Genomic DNA, 22,961 nt, shown 5'->3' on the forward strand with positions numbered 1-22,961 from the left:
GGTCGCAACCCAATCAAACCAAAATTTTAGACCGATCCAAAAAAATACCCTCAATCCAATGTACACCCGTAATTAATGTCTATAGTAAAATCAGTTTTTGAATAAAAAAAATAAAGATGTATTTTGAAATACTTATTCAACGTTGTATGTTTCTTTTGTTTTTTGTTTTTTATTTTTAGTATAACTCAACATTTTTAGATGATCAATGATTTCGTCAATAATAATTATATTTTCTTTTAGGCTAATGATACATCATGACAGAGAAACCTACAATGAATACAAAATAAAATAATCCATATACGTATGGAACACATCCATTAATATATTTTCTAAAAAAAATTCAATCGTATATATTTTTAATTGATATACTTTTAATAATTATACTTAAATTTAGTCCATGGTTTGATTTTTTTTTTTAAAATTATCTTTATTATTTATTAGCCTTGTCACCATAAATTTGGAAACGTCATAGTGGATTTTGTTACTTAAAGATTATTATTATTATTTAATCAATTTCGATAAAGATTAGTTTCGAAGGACTGAATTTAAAATCTATAGAAAATAGTATAAAGAATAAAATTGAACTATGTCCAAACATTAATTAAAAAAAACAAAAAAAACAAAAAACTCACTACCACGGAATCAAGGGTCAAATCAGTTCACAAGAGAAAATGAACCAATTTAGGAAGTTGAATCAAGACACCTAGGGATAGTATGAACAAAGAAGGGAAAGGAAAAAAAAAAACCTTTTTAGTCTCTAAGTTTTAGTTTTAGTTTTTATGGTTGTTTCAAAATATTACATTGAGTTTGATTTAAATTTAATCTAGTTTTAAAATGTTATAAATACACCCTTAAGATTGAACTTTGTTTCAATTTGGTTCTCGTGTTTCAAAATTTACACTTTTAACTTTGATGTTTTTATTAAATACTCACTTTTAGTCTTTGATATTAATGTCTATTAATTAATTTAAAATAATTATGAAATAAAATTTTAATTTTAATATTGATGAATAATAGTTAAACATAATTAATTATAATTATTTAAAATTAACTAGTAGATATTACCACCAAATAGAGTAATAATCGGTTCAGTTTTTGTCAGTTTTAGGGCCAACGAATAATTGGTTTTGGGGCCAACCAAGAATCAAACCAAACCAATGGTTTTATAAAGAGTGGATCCAAATCAATATCCAATACAGAACAAAATTAATGAATTAGTTTTTATTTAGTTCAATTTAATATCAGTTTGGTTTATGATTTTGATATTTTCTTTTATTCTTTTCCAAATTTTTATTTTTATTTTCACTTTTGTTTTGAATTGCTTTTTTTTCGCTAATTTTAAATTGAAATTAGGTCTATTTTTTTAATAATTGAAATTTGATATTTGATTTCTTTTGGATACTTTTTTTAATAAAAAATATACATGCATCATAATAATTCATATTTTTTAAAAAAATCAAATAACCACGTTAACTAAAATACTAAAAGATATATAATGTTAGAATTTATTTTTTAGGACATATATATACCCTTGGCTTGATTCGATTTTGATTGATTTTTTAAATAAAAAATCAATCCAAATCAATATTTTTTGGTTTTTACCAAATACAAATCAATATGTTCAATTTAGGCTAAAAATCAAATCAAACCATTAGATCGATACGATACGGAGAAAAAAGTTGAAAGGAAATTCAAAACTCAAAACAAAAAAGGTAACATATTGAAAGTTGGAAACAATTATGTAAAGAGGAATTGCGTAAGGTTAAGATATAATGTGGTGACAGTGAAAAGGCAAAGGGAGAAAGAAAGAGAAGCAAAAATCAAAGGCAAAGAACGAAGAAGGAAGGAAGAAAGAAACGAAAGAGAATCGAGAGAGCTTCCCTTCCTTCTGTGTTATTTTGAAGTTTAGGTCTGGATTTTCCTTCAACAATCTTAACTTCCATGACTTCCCTTGTGGGTTTCTTGCCTATGAATCGCTTCGATATCGTCCAGATTTATCGTCAATACTGTGGTAACAACTTCCTGTTCTTTCCCCACTCTTTCAAATTCTCGGTTCCGCCCTTTTTCTCTTCAATTCTCACTCAACTTTTGTTTCCTTAAACCTTTAGAATCGATTGCAGTATTTTTTGTTCATAGAAATCTATGTCTGCTTCTTGTCTTCTTGCTGATGTATGTTATCTTTGAAGATATGGGTATGTTAAAGATTTGGGTGCTTTTATTTATTTTTTAAAAGATGGTTAGTTGATAAGTGATTTTGGATGGTTAAGAAGTTAAGATGTATTTGGTCTGAAGAAGTGTAGGTGCCCTTATTTTTATTGGGTTCTGCTTCTGCATTAATAGTTTGGATGATAAAGAATGTAAAAGATTCAGTTTATGGTGCTTCTTTTGGAGCATATGATGCATCAGGTCTATGTTCATTTTCTGCTTTGGTCAGTTAGCTTCCTTAGAGAATTATGAATTAATTTTTCCAAATGAGCACTTTTATTACTTGTAGGTTGTCTGAGGAATAGTACTTTTTGCGTCTCTCAGAGGACATCCGAAAAAATTGGAACGATACATAGAAGATTTGTGTGGCCCTTGTACAAGGATGGTGCAGAAATCGAGTATTGATCCAGAAAAAGAAGCTCTAATTACTGTATTATGATTTCAGAGTCTGAACCTGCAGCCTTTTAGGAGGAGAAGTTTGAGTCTTCTTAATTCTTATGGACAGATAAAACTATATTGTTTTATACTTTACGAAGAAATAAAATAGTTTAGCTTTTCTGTTAGATGACAGCAAACCAGAGTAAGTGGAACTGAGAAAATGTGGGGTTAGTGGAGCTGAGTGGAAACACTAAATTCTACGGAAAGAAAGACAAATACTATCGTGTTCTGGCTCCTGATTGTTTAGATTCAAGATAGTTATATCATATGTGGTGATCACTTCTTTGTGTCATTGAATAATTGTTATCATGTGCATGGGTTTCTTCTGTCTACTGATTGTGTCAAGGTCTTCCTATTTTAGTTTGAATGTATTACCTCTTTGTTTCATGGAAAAAAGATCAAGATTGTGATTTCTGAAATCTCTCTTGTTGATTAAACTATGAATTAACGTACTCCAGTCTGATTTGCATTGCATTTGGAAATCATATTAGCAATTAATGGAGACTTAACTTGTTTACTAACTTGTTTATAGATATTCGATCTCAAAATGGCTTTTGTCATGGGAATGAAGAATCTGGACAAGTTGAAACACAAATGGCTAAAAGTCCAAAGCAGGCACTTGCAGAGCTCTTAATATATGTGCAATCATCACTGCAGATGGGGTATATCCCTCAAAACCAATACTGTATACCTTGTGATGCTTTGTTAGTTGTACTCTGTGTCAATAGGCTTCGATATAAAGCATTTACTCTGTTTTATACGATTCAATATCTTTTGTCCTTCCAAACTAAGATATTTTCCATACATTTTTTAACTGACAGATATATGAAACTAAGATTGTTCATCTACTCAATTATCAAATGAAAATAATTTTTAATATCAGACATGGATGCTTGCAAGTTTGATTTCATTTAGTTCTGGTTTGGTTTAGTATTTTCTTGCAGTTCAATAAAAAGGAATGTTACATGGAGAAAAACTAGACATGCCAAATTTACAACTGGATAAATGAGGCCATCTCATGTCATTTTTGTACTTCTGTAGCTTTACATCGTATAAGAAATACATTTGATTACAGCATAAAAGTTTTTCTTATATTAATCTAGGTTATCTGAAAAGTATAAATTATATTTCCAGGAACTCAATTGTTTATGAACTATCGAAGCTGATGTCATATCTAAACTTTATGGTAAACTCCTTATCAGTTTTCTTGGTTTTATACTCTACTCTAGTTTCCTTTAATTTGGCAAGCTTTTGGTATTAGCTGGTGGCAATGTTAAATTTTTGTACTTTGAATTTGACGATTTTATTTTGTAGGTAGACTTTTCAGAATTTTCACGCTTCTACGAGTTTGTCTTTTTTGTTTGTCGGGAGAATGGTCAAAAAAATATCAGTAAGATTTCTTCTCTAGATTTGAATATAAAAATATGTTTTTGTTTCCTAACGTGAAAGATAACATGAAATGTGCACTGGATAAGTTGTTTTTCTTACATTCTGATATATATATATATATATATTTATTTGAATTACAGCTGTTAGTATGGCAGTTAGAGCATGGAGATTAGTTTTGAATGGAAGATTTCGGTTACTTAATCAATGGTGTGACTTTGTTGAGGTAACCTTTTCCCCCTTCTCTTTCATTCTGTTACTATCATTTTCATTAACTTGGGTTTATGCGACCTAACAATTATGGAACATATGTACAGACACATCTGGATAAACGCTCATAGATATATTTTACAAAAATGCATGCGGAGAGAATAATAATCTTATTCATTAATCAAGCTGAAGATATATATATATATATATAGGCAACTAAGAAACCCTATTCTAGGAGATATAAAATTACAATAAAGGATAACTAATCATAATTACAATATAAATACATATTATAACACTCTCCCTCAAGCTGGAGCAAATATGTCAATCATGCTCAGCTTGTTGCACAAATAGCTTATTCTTGTTTCGTTTACTCCTTTAGTAAGGATATATCCCAATTGTTCTCCAGTCTTCACATATCCTGTAAATATCAACCTTTCTTGTATTATCTCGTGAATAAAATGATAGTCCACTTCAATATGTTAATTCGTTCATGAAATACTATTTTGGATGCAATGTGAAGAGCAGTTTGATGATCACACCATAGTTTAGCTGGCACAGTAACACTGAAGCCCATCTCAGATACAAGTTGATGTATCCACACTATTTCACATACAGATTGTGTCATAACTCTATTCTTACTCAGAGTGAACATTCTGTTTTACTTTTCCACGACACCAAGTTTCCTCCTACAAATACACAATATCCATAAGTCGATCTTCTATCTTCTCGAGATCCAGCCCCATCAGCATCTGAAAAACATTCAACCTTTGTATGACCATGATCTTTATATAAGATCCCACGTCCAGGTGGGACTTCTAGATAACATAGGATTTGTTCAACTGTAGCCCAATGATCCACTGTCAGGGAAGACATAACTGACTCACAATACTCACAGAATAAGCAATGCCAGGTCGTATCACTGTTAAATAGTTTAACTTATCTTCTATATCTCTCAGGATCTTTAAACATTTCTTCTTAGCAAATTGCAAATTTGGTATCATCGGAATACTACATGATTTAACTCCTAGTTTATCTGTCTCAGACAACAAATCAAGTGCATATTTTCGTTGGGACAAGTAAATACCTTTCTCGCTTCTCATTACTTCAATACCCAAGAAATACTTCAATGGCCCCAAATCTTTGGTAGAAATTGACCTTGAAGAAAAGTCTTGAGAGAAGATATACTTGATACATTATTTCCAGTGATAACAATATTATCAACGTATACAACAAGTAAAGTAATACCATTGTGAGATCGTCGATAGAATACAAAATGATCGGACGTACTTTTCTTCATAACAAAACATTCGAGTGCTTGACTAAATTTACCAAACCATGCACGAGAACTTTTTTCAATCCATACAAAGATTTTCGAAGACGACACACCTTATCATTCTCCCCCTGAGCAACAAACTCAGGTGGTTGCTCCATATAGACTTCCTCTTGAACACCATAAAGAAAAGCATTCTTAATGTCAAGTTGATGCAAAGGCCAATTGTGAGTAGTAGCCATCGATATAAATAGTCGAATATAAGTTAATTTGGCATAAGGAGAAAATGTATCAAAATAATCAGTCCTATAGATTTAGGCATAACCTTTGGCAACAAGACGAGCTTTCAACCGAGCCACTGTTCCATCGGGATTGACCTTTATAGCAAACACCCATTTACACCCAATAGCCTTCTTTTTAGTTGGACGGGGAACGAGATCCCAAGTACCATTATCATCCAAAGCAGTCATCTCCTTAATCATTGTACTACGCCATCCGGGATGAGATAAAGCTTCATGAACAGAGTTAGGGATAGAGATGGAATCAATAGATGTGATAAAGGATTAAGTGGGAGAAGACAACTGATTATAAGAAACAAACGAAGAAATAGGATAAGTACTAATGCGTCTACCTTTTCAAAGGGCAATGGGAAGATCATCACTTGGTCCTGGATCAAATGTCGAAGAAGATAGTTGTGGAGTACATGGGCCTGAAGGTGGCTGGGGAGGACACCTGGAGTAGGACTTGAGTAACTGGAGGGTCAGAAGGAGGAGACACGGAGGAAGGTGGAGGAGAGGATGGTGTAGAAGAGGTAATCTCATAGATAAAAAGATCATCCATCCTCTGACACGGACTCGACAGTGATGGACTAAAGGGTATATCTTCGAAAAATATAACATCAGGAGAAATGAGATACCTATTTAGAGTAGGACAATGATAACGATAACCCGTTTGAACATATATAGCCTAAGAAAATGCATTTCAAAGATTCTGGATCTAATTTGGTATTATTTGGACGAATATCCCGAACAAAACAAACACAGCCAAAGATCTTAAGGGCAATAGGAAACAAAGATTTCGTAGGAAAAAGAGTACGATGAGGAATCTCTCCATTGAGGACAGAGGGAGACATTCTATTAATTAAGAAGCAAGCAGTGGACATAGCATCTGCCCAAAATTGCTTTGGAACATGCATTTGAAAGGACAAGGCACGGGCTCTTTCAAGGAGGTGTGTGTTCTTTCTTTCAGCAACTCCATTTTGAGATGGAGTGTCTGTGCAAGAGGATTGATGAATGATGCCATGACTATATAAGTAAGATCCAAGTACATGAGAGAAATATTCACCAACATTATCAGTTCGCAAGGTTTTGATAGAGACATTAAATTGATTTCGAATCTCAACATGAAAAGCACAATAATGAGACAATAACTCAGAACAATTTTTCGTTAAATATAACCAAGTCACACGAGGATAATCATCAACAAAAGTAACAAAGTAACGAAAACCTGTTTGGGACACAACTAGACTACCTTTTCCTTTTCTTGCCCGTTCCTCTGACGTTGGGGCTTACAATTCACCTTGTGACTCATTCCTTCGGTTGAGTGTAAGGACCCCAAATATCATAATAGACTAACTCAAAAGGAGCACTGACTCGTTTATGAACTCAAGGACTAGAACTAAGGTAATGAAACTTAGAAAACTTACACGAATCACAATTCAAAGACGACAAGGAATGAAATTCTGGATAGAGTTTCTTCAACACGAACAACGATGGATGACCCAAACGCAATGAACTTCAAATGGGGATGTAACTTCAAAGCAATTCACAACTTTCAATATCTGATGGTAAAAAATGTAAAAGCCTCGCGACTCATGTCCTTTACCAATAATCTTCTTCATCATACGATCTTGAAACAAGCAATAACCAAGAAAAAACGAGACAAAATAATTAAGGTCACGAGTAAGCTGACTAATAGAAATTAAATTAAAGACAATGGTAATACAAAGGACAAAGAAAGTGATGGAGTGAGAGAAATGGTATTGAATCCAACAAGAAAAAACAAGACAAAACAATTAAGGTCACGAGTAAGTTGGCTAATAGAAATTAAATTAAAAGATAATGGTAATACAAAGGACAAAGAAAGTGATGGAGTGAGAGAAATGGTGTTGAATCCAAGAATAGAGGAGGTTGATCCATCTGCCAAAATGACAGACGGAGATGAGATAGGGGAGAAAGGCTTTAGAAAATAAGTTAGAATTATCTGTCAGGTTGAGAAATAGGCGAACCAGATTGAGAACTCTCAATACAAAGAACACGATTGGAGGCTTCCTCTAATGATGAAATTTTATAATCAGAAAGAATTTGTGTTTTAGCCATTCCAAACTCAGGTAAAAGTCCATTAAAAAATGTCATAACAGTCATATTTTCTCGTTGAGCTTGTTGAATTTTGACATCGGGACTAAACGGCAATAGTAAAGCAAGTTTAGTAGCTGTCTTCTTAAGTCTCATAAAGTAACTTGTAATAGATTTTACGTTTTGTTCAGCTTGAAAGAATTGCATACAGACATCAAACATTCGATGAACGTGTTCTTTTCTAGAGTTTAGAAATTCTAAGAATTCTAAGAGTTCCTTCACAGAATCACAATGATCTACTAAACCAACAACCTCACTTTCAATAGAATTCTTAATCTGAAGATAAAGTCGAACGTCATCGCAAAGCCAAGCCTTTTTCTTATCATCTTTTGGTGACTCCTCAAACACATGGTCATCCATATCTATACTGATCAAATAAAATTGAATCGTTTGACGCTAATCATAGTAATTAGATCCATTTAACTTATGTTCAGTTATCTTTGATGCTAGGGGAATTCCATTAGATACCATCATATGCTTCACTTCATCCATTATGGGTCAACAAACAGTTTATAGATCTCACGAACAGAATAGAAATTAAAGATGAACCAAAGAGCAAACACAACTCCAAATTGAAACAAAACAAGAACAGACCCTAAGCACAAAAAGGGTATTTTTCCAAATAACTCACAATCGAGTAGATTTTAATGGAACAAAATGCACGGAACAATCAGAAAAGATGAATCAAGAACCCAACCGACGGAACATAAAACGGTGGGCTCACGCGTTCCCACGTGTCGGCACGTGGCGAGGGATGAACTTCTTTGTGGCGGCGCGTGAACCTCACGTGCGGCCTTTCCCGACGACTAACAGTTGCAGATTGGAGCGGACGATGACGACGCTTCTCTTGGGATGGGTTGTGTAGACAAATGGCCATTCAAACTTGATGACTCAATTCAACCCCTAACTTTGTGATAAGCGTAAATCCTAGCATAGCCGTCAAACGAATATTCTAAAATCCTAGACTGCTCTGATACCATGTTCTCAATACTTTTGGAGAGAATAGTAGTCTTATATCATTAATCAGGCTGAAGATACATACATATATATATAGGCAACTAAGAAACCCTAATTTAGGAGATATAAAATTACAATAAAAGACATCTAATCATAATTACAATATAAATGCATATTATAACACCTTTATCTCAGTGTTTGAAGTAGATGAATTTGGGAATTTTAGGTATTTTTCTACTTAAGCTAAATCTACCAAATTTCTTCTATTTGGTTTGTGCAATTATGCTATTTTTTTGGTGTTTTATTCTCCAACTCGTTCCTTGAATTAGTAGTGCTATGTAGTGTCATTTATCTAAAGGATTCTGATGTATTTAAGTTCCATAGAATAATCAGCGACACAATATTTCTGAGGATACTTGGCAGCAAGTCTTGGCTTTCAGCCGCTGTGTACATGAAAATCTGGAAGGGTATGATCCCGAAGGTATTTGTTATTTATTTATTATTATTAATTTTTTTAATGGAAGTAATTTTTTAGACATCATTTGAATTAAGAAAATTAAGACATGGGAATTACGTCAAGTAATCCTTATCCTCTACTGTTGAAGTTTTTTCACCGATACAAGTGAATTGTCTCATGAAAAAGTATATTTTTTCAATTTATATAAGAAAAATATAATGCTCCACTTTCATGTTTAACCTTCTGTTTTTGTTCATCTGTGTCCTTGAGTTCCAAATAGTGTTATATGGTGGGTGGAATATTTCGACTAACAGCTGTCTCCATATTCTTCAAATATGGAAGTCCATGTTTGAATGCGTTGGATATGCAACACTCGTGGTGGTAATATAGCCTTTAAGTACTTTTATCACTAAAGCTTATGAAAAATACAGAAAACAAAAGTTAAAGAAGAGCTTCATAGTCTTGCAATGGATGGATACTTGATTTTTGATTTTTTTCCCCGTACTTTTATATAATCAAAATTTTCTAATTAGCTTGGGTAGTATGCCTCACTTCTCTTGAAGAAAGAGCATCAATACTAGCCCTTACTCTTTTGAAATGTTGGGTATAAGCAGAATGCCTCTCTTTTCTTACTGTAATGTATGGAGTTACTCAGTTGCGTACTTCTATCAGGTGCTTGGCCTGTTCTAATTGATGACTTCGTCGAGCACATGTACAGGTTTGTTTGTGGAGGTTTTTACGGATTCAACAAGTTTGAAGTTGAATGTGGTTAAATTCTGGCTTGTATATCATTTTAAATCCTCGTTATTATCACGGTTTAGCCTTGTTCTACTAACACTTGGTCTGCCGATAATTATCGTGCAGGCAGTCAGGATCTAATAAAGTCTCAAAGTTTTGTTGTAATTGTGGAGACTCAGAATCACAGTCGGGTGTATTTGAAGATTCTCTTTCTGGTATAGATTATTATGTTCATCTGTCGGGAAAAAAAAATACTGTTCTACATATGGGACTTCCATGGGATGCAGAATTGTATATAAGCCTTGTTTTACTGGTTTTTATTGTGTCAGGATTAAAGTTTTTCCCTGGTTTGAAGAGGAAATTACCTGAGGACATGCAAATGGACGGCATCATGTCTCCGAGTGATCCTAGAACCGGCTCCATGGAGTTAAGTCCTGTTTTGAGCGTCAAGAAAAGTAGATTTATGGCTTGCAGGCCAGTGAACTTGGAGATAAACTTACCATCATGTACTGCAGATGAGAACACAGAGATGGTTCGACATAATAGTGCAGTAGGTTCCAAATCTCCTTGTGCTGTTGAAGGTTGTCTGTCAAAAGGTTTTGCTGGGCTTTTCTCGACACGTTTGTTCTTAGGATTGGACCAAGAAAGGAAAGCGTCATTCACGTGAGCACGAGCGACTTATCCCTTATGATATTTACAGGTTGTAAGATCTACAATGTCCTTTTTTTTTGTTGTGGTACAGCATTTTTAATCAGACGAGTCGATGATTTGGCAGCAAACTAGAACAAAGGATTGATTAATGTTTCTAATGAGGGAAGAGAAAATTAATGATTTGGCTTTACGTTGTAATTAGTCTGTTTCAATTCAAAGAACGAATAAGAATCTACATAGTTTGTTTTATTCTATACTCTTATCAATCCATTTGGCTTTAATGATATGATTCAACTTTGGAGATTGTGTTGAGCCGTTCTCATTGTCTTCTCTATCATTGTTTCCATCTGTTCCAAAATTGAATTTGAATTTTCTCCTTGTCATCTAAAACACCGTTTTCTCATCTGGGGTCTTTATTTTTAGTTCTCTCTCGAACTATATATAGAAATTAAAAAGGAAAAAATGGTCTGTTATAAATATAGTAATCAAGCAAAAAAAAAAATTTCAAAAGAATTTGTAAATATAGTAAAATTTAGATCTAGTTCTCATGGTCTATTACTCGTTAGTAAGAGTCTATCACCGATAAAGTCTTACTAATAGGAGTCTATTAATGATAGAATCTATCATTGGTAGATTTTGTTATATTTACAATTCTTTAAAAATATTACTACACATAATTATTAATCTTAAAAGTTCTATCCCATTGCAATTACCCATGAAAAAAGAAGTGTAATTTTAACACTATGTAACCATAAAAAATCAATTGTTATCGATATCTTTTGATACGTAAAAATCAACTTATTATTTAACATAAACATCAAAACAGAGGTCTAAAATTAGAACAGTGTAAATTCCTTGTAGATAGCCATTAATAAAACACCAAAAAGTTGATAGGAGAAACAGAAATAGATGGGGATTGTTTTCTGGTGCCATTACAGAGTGGATTTTGAGTTTCTAAGACGGACCAAATAGATCAAAAGGGAAAAGGATTGCTTGGAAATTGCATCTTCTTATGAGAGGGCAGTCCACAATATGAATGGAAGTTGCAGTGTATTGGAAGCAAAGGAAGATGTTGGAGAGCAAAGGAATGTGTTTGTATGACTTGCATTCCACTTGTGGAGTATGTCCTGTTGCACCTCTAATGGCATCACTTATATTTTCTAAGCCATACACCTCTCCAAATGGAAAAATTCCTGCATTTCAACCATTTCATAAACACAGTCTTCTCCACATTATTAAACCAAAAAAACTGATAACATAGTGCCAAGTAATGTCATGGTTTTTAGAAAGTGAAGTCTAAGTAGTTGAAAGGAAGTTATTAATTCACCTAATAACATAGGATGCTGTATGTCAGGTGTGATTCTTAGCATTTAATGTACTGTGTCAACCTTCCTTTGAGTTGTCTTAAAATATACTTTCTTGTCAGTATAGATAATCGTTTAAACTTTTGAACAAGATTTTGAGTGGTGTTTTGAGTATGTGTATCATTAGTGATTTGATAAATATTTGACATGATAAGCTAAAGGATGATATAAGTGTTCATACGACGTGTTACGAGTGATTTAGATCAAAGGGTGTAATCAGTAATAAACAAGAACAGAAATGAGAGAGCTAAGAAAGTAACAAGATTTGGACTGAAAATAGCACCCTTAGACTAAAATAGGCCTAGGAAAAAGGCTAACTTGAGTCTTAGGCCAAGCCAACATGCTTGACCTTGACCTAAAAATATACCCCTAGTGAAGCATGCCCCGACTCAAAACATGACTCTTGGCCAAAAATAGGTCTAAGGAAGATGCTCGACCTCAACTTAGGTTGACTCTTGCAAAATGTCAAACAGGGCATACCCCTCGTGTGCCCCTACTTGAGGATTCTAAGGTTTATTCTAGCGTGAATAAAAAACCTTATGGAGGATAATCTAGGTCGACTATTCCTATATAAATACATCCTTGTAACTTCAGGGATGGTTAAGTCCATTCTCACTTTCAAATCCTAAAGTTTCCACAATATTTTACTCTTTAATTTAAGTATGAGAGTGTGTGTGACTAGTACCATGCCATTGTGTATGTTTTTTTTTTTTAATTATTATCATTATTATTTTTTTTTAGATCACATTCATCCCTCCTCTAAAAAATTTGTGAAAGTCGAGCTCTTTTTCCTGTCTGCATTTTGCATCAACATGTAGACTAACTACAGCTAAAGAATATATAATATACTTTCTTTATTGTTTTTTTTTTTTGGCGCTTGTGATCTAATTGAACACGTTTGAAAAGCTAATAGGAAGTTTAGTGAAGCCTCTGTTTTCTTTTCCTTCCTATCTCCTCCCATTATCTCTTGATAGTTGGTAGAAATTCTATCACTTAACTTACCCCATTTTGGTCTAAAATATTAACAGTAAACTAGTATAAGGACCACTAAAACAATTTTCAAATCTTGAAGAACTAAGAAGTATGGTTAAGAATAATTTCCCTTACTAAGGACCAGTGGAATATTTTTGGATGAAGATCAAAGTTTTGTTTAAATTTTTAAACACAAACCTCTGTTTGCTAGGATAATGAAGAGATCAAAAGTTTGTTTAAGCTTGAGAGCAGTTTCAAAATATGCATGTTGAGAGAGCAATGGCTCAGAACAAATTCCATGCCTTTCCCACTCTTTCTTCCACATTTCCTCATTCTCCTCCACCTCAAGAGATGGCCATTCTCTATCCAATTCATTTTTCAGGTCCAACATCTAAAAAAAAAAAAAGAGGAAAGAAAACAAAGGCATTTACAAACAAAACATCATAATGAATTTGAATCATCAAACCCTCTCTATATATCTATCTCTTTGTCCAGAAAAAATACCTTTGAAGGATCAAATTTTGTTCCAATTTTGCAATTGGGAATCCCATAAGAAGAAGGCCAGAAGCCATAAATACTGAAAGTGGGTCTTGCTGGTTTTTGACAGGGCTTCAAATTGCACAAAGAAATCTGCCACTAATGCTTACCAAATAGCCACAAATAAACAGAGAGATCATAATATAACTCAAATGGGTACAAACAAAAATTTGATTACCTGTTGAACAAGGTAAAAGAAGTCATAGTCTCCACTGCCTTTTGAAATCAGCTGAACAAGTAAACAGGGGGGGGTGGTGGATGATCAGTTTGGTCAATTTTGAATACAAATAAGCAAAGTGTAATTAATTACCTGAGAAGAGTTATGTGATGCAATGTCTTGACATGATATGGTTACACCAAGAAGCTGGAAAAGGAGAAAGAGAATGAGCATTGGAGTTGGAGAATTGAGATGGATTCTATTGACAGTTTGCTGATGGAACTTCATTTGGATACTCATAATTTTTAAGGAAAAAGAAATGAGATAGATAATAAAGTTTGGGGGACTGAAATTTATAGGCAAAACCTCTCGTTATGTGGGAAAAACCAACCTCTTAAAATCAGACCTAATGTTTTGTAGGTTCAATTTAATGGCCAGCTGAATTGAACATTAAGGACAGCTAAATATTAAGGTTTGCTTTATATTATTGTTGGAGCAATTACAATTAGCTCCAACTTTTAAAAAAGATCATGAGTCATATACGTCTTGTTGGATTGAAATTCTTGAAGCAATATTTTGGGATAGAAAGTTTTCCTTCACTCCAGCTTTCGAATTTTCGGGTTGAATCTAATTGTTTGAAGGTAGCTAATATGTCACTTTCTTCATCGCGAAAGATTGAGATTTTGATTAAGGGTTGTCTCATTCTCTCATGTTTGTTGTTACCATAATGTATTGGTGCACTATGCCACTCATAAAGGCTTGGGAGGAATGAGCGTGTTCCATTCTTCAATCTCTTTATCTTGAGTGATTAATTTCTTTGGTGTTTCGTAATATAATCATATAGATTGTTAGAATTTCTCGACTTTTTCAATTGTTTTATTCTAAAAAAAATATTGAGCTCGAAAGTTGTTCTATAATATATTAGTAGGTTAGTATAATTGTTGACATAGTGATTGAGAATTTAATCTTTAAAGTTGAGTTGCAACCATCTCCAACCAATATATAGGACTGGCTTTAATGTGGTTAATTAAATGGCATCTAATTCCATGCATTACAAGCTAAGCTGAAGCGTTCTTAAAATTTTTGTTACTTTGCCAAAAATGGTATTGGTGATGGTCCCATCATATGTCATTACACTATTTATCTTATGTTTTTAGTTTTCTGCTTTTGAAAAATAAGCTTAATATCTAATCTTCAAAATTTATCTCTGTGTGTATGTATTTATATATATATTTAGTTAACTAGTTAAAAAAACTTAATTTATTTTATTTTTTCTGTATATTGTAGATATATTTAATTTTTTAAGTAAATTATTTAAAAAAGATTAATTGTATAAAGAAAACCTAGTTCTATTAAAAAAAACATCGTACTTTTCTATTTAAAATATCTAATAATTATTAAACTTTTAATTTTGTATTCAATTAGTTTCAAATATATTTAAAAAATTAAAATTCTAATTTTACATCTAATTAAACTTGAGAAAATCTTTTATTGATTTAAAAAAAATGTCCAATAAAACTAGACGCAAAATTGAAATTTAGGTTTAATATAACATTTAAATTTTAACATTTTAGAGACTGATATTTAATACAAATCTAATAGTTTATGAGTTAAAATTTTTAACCTTTATTTGAACTTACATAAAGTTTTGATTTTTTTTAGTAATACAAAAAGAACAAAGAACTAAAAGGATATCAAATTACAAGACACAACATTATCGATCCATGGATGATCTTCAAGTCAAACAGAAGAGACATTAATTTGTCGTACATTACATGTCTGAATGTGAGTAATGATATTATACATTTGTAGACAAGAAGAGAAGCATAAAACAACACCTCGTTGACCAAACTGAACATTGCTCAATTGATATATGAATATGCTAGAAACCAGTACTAAAAAAAGACAATACCTCCTCAATAAAGAAAAAAAAAAAAAAAAAGCTTTAATGTCATCAAATAGGCTTGCACTTCGACCACATAATAAAACCACTTTTCAGTAGTCATATTACAAAACTTTACGTTGGTATGCACAAGCACAGCTCTATTTTCTATTGAGAGTAAATTCTATTCCTAACATGATAATCTACATTGCCGGAACAGAAATCAAAATAGTGTTAGTTTGAAGGGTTTCTGTGAAATGTCAGATACAAACAAGAGAACAAAAGTTATGTGTATGATTTGTTTTAAAGGAACAGTATGAGATTGATGAGAAAATCCTAAGCCGCCCCTCCCTTTTGAACAAGTGTGTGGCGCTTGGAGCATACAGATTTTCATCTTATTCAACTTTCTTTCCCAACAAAACTCTCTTGGATTCAGCTTTGGACTCAATTCCAGAGCCTTCATGAATCAGATGGAAAGTTCAAACATCCCCAAATTCCAACTTCTGGAAACTGCTATTTCTTCATTTTTGCTTCTCCATTTAAAGGTCAAACACCTCTTTTCACATCTCTTCAAAATTACTACTCAAAACACTAATCAACCCTTTGAACCATTACTTCACTCTTTTCATCTCTGTTTCTTGAAACTATGTCTTCTGCCCTATATTTGTCTCCCTCTCTCTCTCCTGTCTGCAAGTTTCAAGACCATTCAAGGAAGACCCATCACTCCAAAACACCTAACAAAGAAAACCCACGTCCTAAAATTCCTTTAAACACTCAAATCAGTAAGAGAAATCTGCTGAACTCCACAGGTCTAACTCTTCTAGCAGATGCCTTCTTCAATGTCTCTGGTTCGGCAAGCGCAGAGCCAGAGAGTCCTATTGAAAGTGCTTCAAGTCGATTGTCTTACTCGAGATTCTTGCAATATTTGGATGAAGGGGCAGTGAAGAAGGTTGATGTTTTTGAGAATGGTACAGTCGCCATAGCTGAGATTTATAATCCTGTATTGGACAAGATTCAGAGGGTTAAGATCCAGTTGCCTGGGTTGCCAAAAGATTTGATAAGAAAGATGGAGGAAAAGAATGTGGATTTTGCAGCTCATCCTATGGAGGTCAACTGGGGGCCTGCAATTCTTGATTTGTTGGGAAATTTGGCCTTTCCATTGCTGTTGCTTGGTTCTTTGCTGCTTCGATCAACTTCTTCAAACTCTCCTGGAGGACCCAACCTACCATTTGGACTTGGAAGGTAGCTTTTTAAGGCTTTTGACCATTTATAATCTCTTTCTTGAGGATGTTGTATTGGTTCAGATCAACCTTTCGGGATTAGGAGACTGGTAGTTCCTATGTTTGATTCTTTTTATTCCATTGATATAGTCTATTTGTTAAACATTGTCAATTAGATTACTTACTCTCGGGTTAGAGTTAAATGCACCCGAGGCCAAAGTTTGATCTCTGAGCTCTTGAGGTTTGGCATGTCTACTGCTGTGTTATTTAAGGAATATGTGGTGATCTATTTTCAAGTAGGTTAAATCATTTAGGTCTGAATAACTAAAGGCTCAATTACAGAGAAAATTGAATGTTTAAAAACCAAATCTTTTAACTAAAGAAACAATTATGGAAATTGAGAAAGTTAGTGGTTATTATATTGGTTATAATAATTTGTAGGTTGTAATAGTGTGTGCTTGGAATGCAAACTATTTTAGTCTGAGTAGGACATGATAAATACTTACAAAGAAAGAAGGAAAGAAAGAATGAGAAAACAAAGAGTGATTTGAAATAGTAACAACCTACTCATAGTAGGTTATAATAGTTGAGAACATTAATTATTGTAATTGAAGCCACAAATATGAAAAGTGCGTCATTGGGCTATAACAGCTCATGCCACCCACTTGAAATTGTGGCCTAAACACTCTTAATTAAGTAGATCTATTACAATATTCTAACTAAATAAACAATCTTAATTAAGATCTTTCTAAAGTAGAGAGCAACCTTAATTGTCAACCAACATTAGAAAAGAGAAAATTTTCTGTACTTTTTTTGTATACAGGAGCAAGGCCAAATTCCAAATTGAACCCAACACAGGAGTGACATTTGATGATGTAGCTGGGGTTGATGAAGCGAAGCAAGACTTCCAAGAGATCGTGGAGTTTTTGAAGACTCCAGAGAAGTTTTCAGCAGTTGGAGCAAGAATACCAAAAGGGGTTCTCTTAGTTGGGCCACCAGGAACAGGAAAGACTTTGTTGGCTAGAGCCATTTCAGGGGAAGCTGGAGTTCCTTTCTTCTCTCTCTCTGGTTCTGAGTTCATAGAGATGTTCGTTGGGGTTGGGGCCTCAAGAGTGAGAGATTTATTCAACAAAGCAAAAGCCAATTCTCCATGCTTAGTTTTCATTGACGAGATTGATGCTGTTGGGAGAATGAGAGGCACTGGCATTGGTGGAGGAAACGATGAAAGAGAGCAGACATTGAATCAGTTGCTAACTGAAATGGATGGTTTCACTGGTAACAGCGGTGTGATCGTCATCGCCGCCACAAACCGCCCTGAAATCCTCGATTCTGCTTTACTACGGCCAGGGAGGTTTGATAGACAAGTAAGCTAGTATTTCTTCTTGTTCTTGTCTGTGGTTATACGAAGCAATGGTGTTTCTGCTATTTTTCTTTCTTTTTTTTTTTTTTTAAATACAATATGTTACCTCTTGATCATTAACACATACTTTATACAAATTGTGCTAAGCTCAGGTTGTTAAGTCTTGAAAACACATCCCACAAGTAAAACAGAAGATGTACCAAAACTAGGATGAATAGAACATATAACCCTATACTTTATAGGATGAACCTGTATCCATTTCAAATATTGAAACTTGTATAGAATACCTTATACAAGTGAACGAAGGATTGAAATTTTTGTCATATCAAGCACCCACTATTGGATTTTATGTATCTTCATCATCTCTAATAAAAAGAACAACTCAATAGCCAATTTTGATTTCAGTAGTCTCAACTTATCAGCCGATTTGGACATAGGTTACAGTGGGATTACCAGACGTGAGAGGAAGAGAAGAAATCCTAAAGGTCCACAGCAACAACAAGAAGCTAGACAGCGACATATCACTCAGCATTATTGCAATGAGAACGCCAGGCTTCAGTGGCGCTGATCTAGCCAACCTAATGAACGAAGCTGCAATTCTAGCAGGAAGAAGAGGGAAAGAAAAAATCACACTTAACGAAATTGATGATTCAATCGACAGAATCGTTGCCGGGATGGAAGGGACTACAATGACAGATGGGAAGAGCAAAATTTTAGTGGCTTACCATGAAATTGGTCATGCCGTGTGTGCGTAAGTTGTTTAAAACAAACAAATATTGAACTTTTGTAGATGGGTTTTGGTTGTTCATGAAATGTGGATTTGGAAATTGAACAGAAGCTTGACAGAGGGTCATGATCCAGTACAGAAAGTAACTCTAATTCCAAGAGGACAAGCAAGAGGATTAACATGGTTCTTGCCTGGAGAAGACCCAACACTGGTTTCCAAGAAGCAATTATTTGCTCGAATAGTCGGTGGACTTGGAGGTAGAGCAGCTGAGGACGTGATCTTTGGGGAGCCGGAGATCACCACCGGCGCTGCTGGAGACCTGCTACAAGTCACGCAAATTGCCAGACAGGTAAATAATATGCACTTCAAATCATGTTATAACTTATATGATTTAACAAAGAGAAGGGTGTAAACTTGTAGATGGTGACTATGTTTGGGATGTCAGAGATAGGGCCATGGACATTGATAGATCCAGCAGTACAGAGCAGTGATGTGGTGATGAGAATGCTAGCTAGAAACTCCATGTCAGAGAAGTTAGCAGAAGATATAGATTCATCTGTACGAAATATAGTAGAAAAGGCATACGAAATTGCAAAAACTCATATTAAAAACAACCGAGAAGCCATTGACAAATTGGTAGATGTTTTGTTAGAGAAAGAAACAATCTCAGGAGATGAATTTAGATCTATTCTTTCAGAGTTCACTAACATTCCCTCAGACAATGGCATTCAAACAAGTGCTTCTATACCTCAATTGGTCGAAGCCTAGATATCATATCTTCGTGTATAAGTTAGGACATCAAATTACGAATATGCTTCTGTATTTACATAGAATAATAACGCTAAGATGCTTGTATAAATGAAATGTTGCAACTTTTCAATCATCCTTCATTCTTTTCATGCTACCATATACAAAAGCTTTTGAAATATTTGGTCCAAATTTAAAAAATTAGAAGTTGAGAGAGCAAGATGGATACTGGAAAATATGTTCAAACAAACATTTAAAAGATCATTTTTATATGAAAAAAAATATACTTTTGATTGATCAAGTTAGAGTTATAATAGAAGAATAATATGGAGTTTCTTTTTAATTTTAGAATTAAGATGAAGTTCATTTTCACAAGTTAGATCATCTAATTAGTTCAATGATTAGTTAGTCCTACGACTATTTTTACCGTTGTTTCTCCTCTTTTTTCTTTTTCAAGTTTCCAAGGTCTAATAATCTAGGTATTACATATAAAATTCTTGTCTTTCCCTTTACGTTCTTAAATTTTGATAGGATTTGTTTATAATTTAATTTGTAGTTTAAAACGTATTATTTGATGATTTAGTTAGTATAGAATGTGCCATGATGACTTGTCTTCTTAAGAAATTTAAGAATATATAGTTCTAAGACTAACCAGTTTCCTTTCTAAATCTTTGTTTTGATTTTGAAAAAATTCTACTTTTTTTATCTACTATTTTGTAAAATAAAAAACTCAATAATATTATTGGTTTTTCTAATCATCAAAAGTATTGAATTGTAATAAAGAGAAGAGATCTCACAGCTTGAGTTTAAGACACATAAAGAATCAGTTATTAAAAATGGTGAAATTTTAAGGTTCCATTTGAAAAAATATTAAAAAGTTTTCAAAATCTAAAAATTAGAAAAAAAAATTAAAATAAAGAATACTAATTAACCAATGTCCAAACTAATTAAACAATTATGTAGTGTCCAAAAGAAATTCAATAAGGAGAAATTGTGTAGGATTGGTCAAAAAGAAACACCCAATTGATAAAATGGCTATTCATGATTTATGGCAAAAAAAAAAGGTGACATGTAGGATCCATTCTAATGCTTTATTTCTCTATTTTACCCTCCTAAAATCCCAAGGTGACTTCAAATGTGGAGTGTGTAGATCTCTCCACAAATTTAGGTATTTTTTTTGTTTTTACATTTTAAAATTTGTTCCGAGTATATTTTGTTAGGATTTGGTTAGTGATTTTTTGTTTTTAAATATAAATTAAAAATTCTATGTTGTGTTTTTATATATAAAAAAAAAAACTCTACATTTACGTTTCTATTTTAAATCGATTCTATCATTATTGACAATAGAATATATAAAGAAAAAAAAATTATCTTTTTATCTCCATATCTCTAATGGAAAAAGGACTTTTTATGATTGATTATATTCCTAGTCTACTACTAGCATTGTTTGATCTTTTGATTATTAGAATGGTGGATTTGGTGGTGATGAATCTATTGTAGGTAACATGGGAAGTTAAGACGAATAAGTTGTTTAGATTTTACCCCAAGACTTTGGTTTTTCAGGATTTTAGTTTTTAGTATGGACTATTTGTGTTCAGTATTTAATATTTACATTTGTAGAATATTAGCTATTACAAAATATTTGAACGGGATTTAAGTCATTTTTAGCATAATGGGAGTGACAAAATATGACAAAGATTCTTGATATTACAAAGTATTTGCATTCTAGACTAACGGAGATTTCAATTGCATTAATATATGTGAGTGATATGATGAAATTTTAAATGTTTGTGAGTAAAATGTATTTGCGACGATCATGAGTATAAGGTATTTGTGGGGCTCAATAGACTTCATTTGATAGCTATTTTGAAAACCATGCATTTGCTTATTTCATTTCTAAATTTTAAGTTATTAATTATAATATTTTACTATTAACTGTTTGTTGGTGAAAATGAACACATAAAATATAACTTTTTAGTTTTCAATCAATTTTTAATTATGTTTTTCAATTTTTTGGTAGCTTTATTTTTATTTGTATGATATTATTTTTTATAACCAAACTTAGTCTTAATATGCTATTTGATTTAAATGGTTTTTTAAGATTCATATTTATTCAAATTTGACATTTACGAGATTTGGGGTTGTTAGAGTTTATTAGATTTTGTTTTAGGTTGTTAGATTTTTCCTTTAAATGCACCATAATGATAAGGATTTGGTAGTAAGAGTATTTTTGTCAATTGTTAAAATTAATAATATCAGGTTTAGTTGTTTGGTCATTTTCATGAAGTAAAACTTATTTGGTTATTTTTCTAAAACGTCATTTCGTTTTGGCCAATGGTGAAGAGGGGTCAGCCCAAGGGAGAGAGAGCATCAGAGAACCAGTGGGCTCGTCGTTATTGGGCCATTTCTCACAAGAGGGAAATGGGCCTTGAATGGGCCTCGATTATGAACCCCGTGGTGAATTAAAAGACGAAAGGAAGGGCCCATCAGCAACTTATCATATCACTTTTTTTTTTCCTTGTGATATTAATTATTTAAATTTTACATTATAAGCCTAGATTTTCAGTTTTATTTCCTTATAAATTTATAATACGGTAAATTACTTCTCTTATTGAAAAAGATAATCCCCCATTACTTTTATTTTGAAATTTATCTATAAATTGAAGGAAGGTTTACTTTTGATTTTTATGTATACATTTGATGAATTATATTTTAACCTTATCATAAAGTTTATTTTCACTTTAAAATACACATACAATTTAAGTGTTTTCTTTTTCTTTTTTGGTAAAGGGACAACTTTAATTAGAGCTAGTAATTTTGAAAACAATTGTTAAACAACCTAATCTTATTGAAACTATAGGATACACATGGTTATTATTTGATAGATATAAAAGAGGAGGGTTTCTTATAATTAGTTCATAATCATGCAACTTGAAGTTTCACAAACACTTGCTATCTTGCTTCCATTTACGAAAATAAGAGTAAGGTATAACCTAGATTTTATATAAATATATGCACCACTTTTTCTATGAACATAAAAAAATAAATTTTTAATAAATTTTTAAAAAAATACAAAGTGCCAAGTAACAGTTTTTAATTGGGTGAAATAGGGAGTTGCACAATACATGGGTGAAGCCTTACTACACCTAAATTCTTTCTCAAAATTTAATGTGAATTAAACTCGCTGGCGCTTGGTCTTGCTCTCAATCTTGGTTGCGGTCTTGCTTTCGCGCTTGTTGAGGAATGAAATGGAGAAGAGTTGTCGA

General features: G+C 32.8%; 3 protein-coding genes and 1 non-coding gene across 7 annotated transcripts; 3 read left to right on the forward strand and 1 right to left on the reverse strand.

Annotated features, from left to right (window-relative positions):
• The first annotated feature begins 1,653 nt into the window (after positions 1-1,653).
• On the forward strand, positions 1,654-10,978 carry AAR3 (defective in cullin neddylation protein (DUF298)). 2 transcript variants are annotated; one of them, XM_039034510.2, is made up of 10 exons: positions 1,777-2,011; positions 2,495-2,603; positions 3,176-3,305; positions 3,778-3,829; positions 3,958-4,033; positions 4,173-4,255; positions 9,268-9,364; positions 10,013-10,058; positions 10,205-10,293; positions 10,408-10,978. In XM_039034510.2, exons 2-10 carry the CDS (start codon positions 2,588-2,590, stop codon positions 10,743-10,745), a joined length of 927 nt encoding a protein of 308 aa, XP_038890438.1. In that variant the 5' UTR covers positions 1,777-2,011; positions 2,495-2,587; the 3' UTR covers positions 10,746-10,978. The 2 variants fall into 2 exon arrangements, with proteins under 2 accessions (XP_038890437.1, XP_038890438.1); XM_039034509.2 differs by lacking the exon at positions 2,495-2,603 and having other exon boundaries at positions 1,654-2,011.
• On the forward strand, positions 2,521-2,621 carry LOC120080654 (U6 spliceosomal RNA). Its single transcript, XR_005482605.1, has one exon. It is a non-coding gene; the product is annotated as a U6 spliceosomal RNA (small nuclear RNA).
• Positions 10,979-11,554: 576 nt separating the features above from the next.
• Positions 11,555-14,132, reverse strand: LOC120080311 (ribonuclease 3-like). Of its 2 annotated transcripts, none has more exons than XM_039034948.2 (5): positions 13,913-14,132; positions 13,781-13,831; positions 13,570-13,695; positions 13,264-13,456; positions 11,555-11,922 (listed from the first exon to the last, which is right to left on the reverse strand). In XM_039034948.2, the coding sequence occupies exons 1-5, from the start codon at positions 14,057-14,059 to the stop codon at positions 11,684-11,686; spliced, it is 756 nt and encodes a 251-aa protein (XP_038890876.1). In that variant the 5' UTR covers positions 14,060-14,132; the 3' UTR covers positions 11,555-11,683. The 2 variants fall into 2 exon arrangements, with proteins under 2 accessions (XP_038890876.1, XP_038890875.1); XM_039034947.2 differs by having other exon boundaries at positions 13,570-13,701; positions 13,913-14,125.
• Positions 14,133-15,796: 1,664 nt separating this feature from the next.
• Positions 15,797-19,831, forward strand: FTSH6 (FTSH protease 6). Of its 2 annotated transcripts, none has more exons than XM_039034464.2 (5): positions 15,797-16,883; positions 17,685-18,225; positions 18,659-18,972; positions 19,057-19,297; positions 19,369-19,831. In XM_039034464.2, the coding sequence occupies exons 1-5, from the start codon at positions 16,288-16,290 to the stop codon at positions 19,714-19,716; spliced, it is 2,040 nt and encodes a 679-aa protein (XP_038890392.1). In that variant the 5' UTR covers positions 15,797-16,287; the 3' UTR covers positions 19,717-19,831. The 2 variants fall into 2 exon arrangements, with proteins under 2 accessions (XP_038890392.1, XP_038890393.1); XM_039034465.2 differs by having other exon boundaries at positions 15,958-16,883; positions 19,394-19,831.
• Positions 19,832-22,961: the final 3,130 nt, after the last annotated feature.

This window comes from Benincasa hispida, chromosome 6 (assembly GCF_027475165.1).
Source record: "Benincasa hispida cultivar pf3 chromosome 6, pf3_genome.v1.1, whole genome shotgun sequence".
In the NCBI taxonomy this organism is placed as follows: Eukaryota; Viridiplantae; Streptophyta; class Magnoliopsida; order Cucurbitales; family Cucurbitaceae; genus Benincasa; species Benincasa hispida.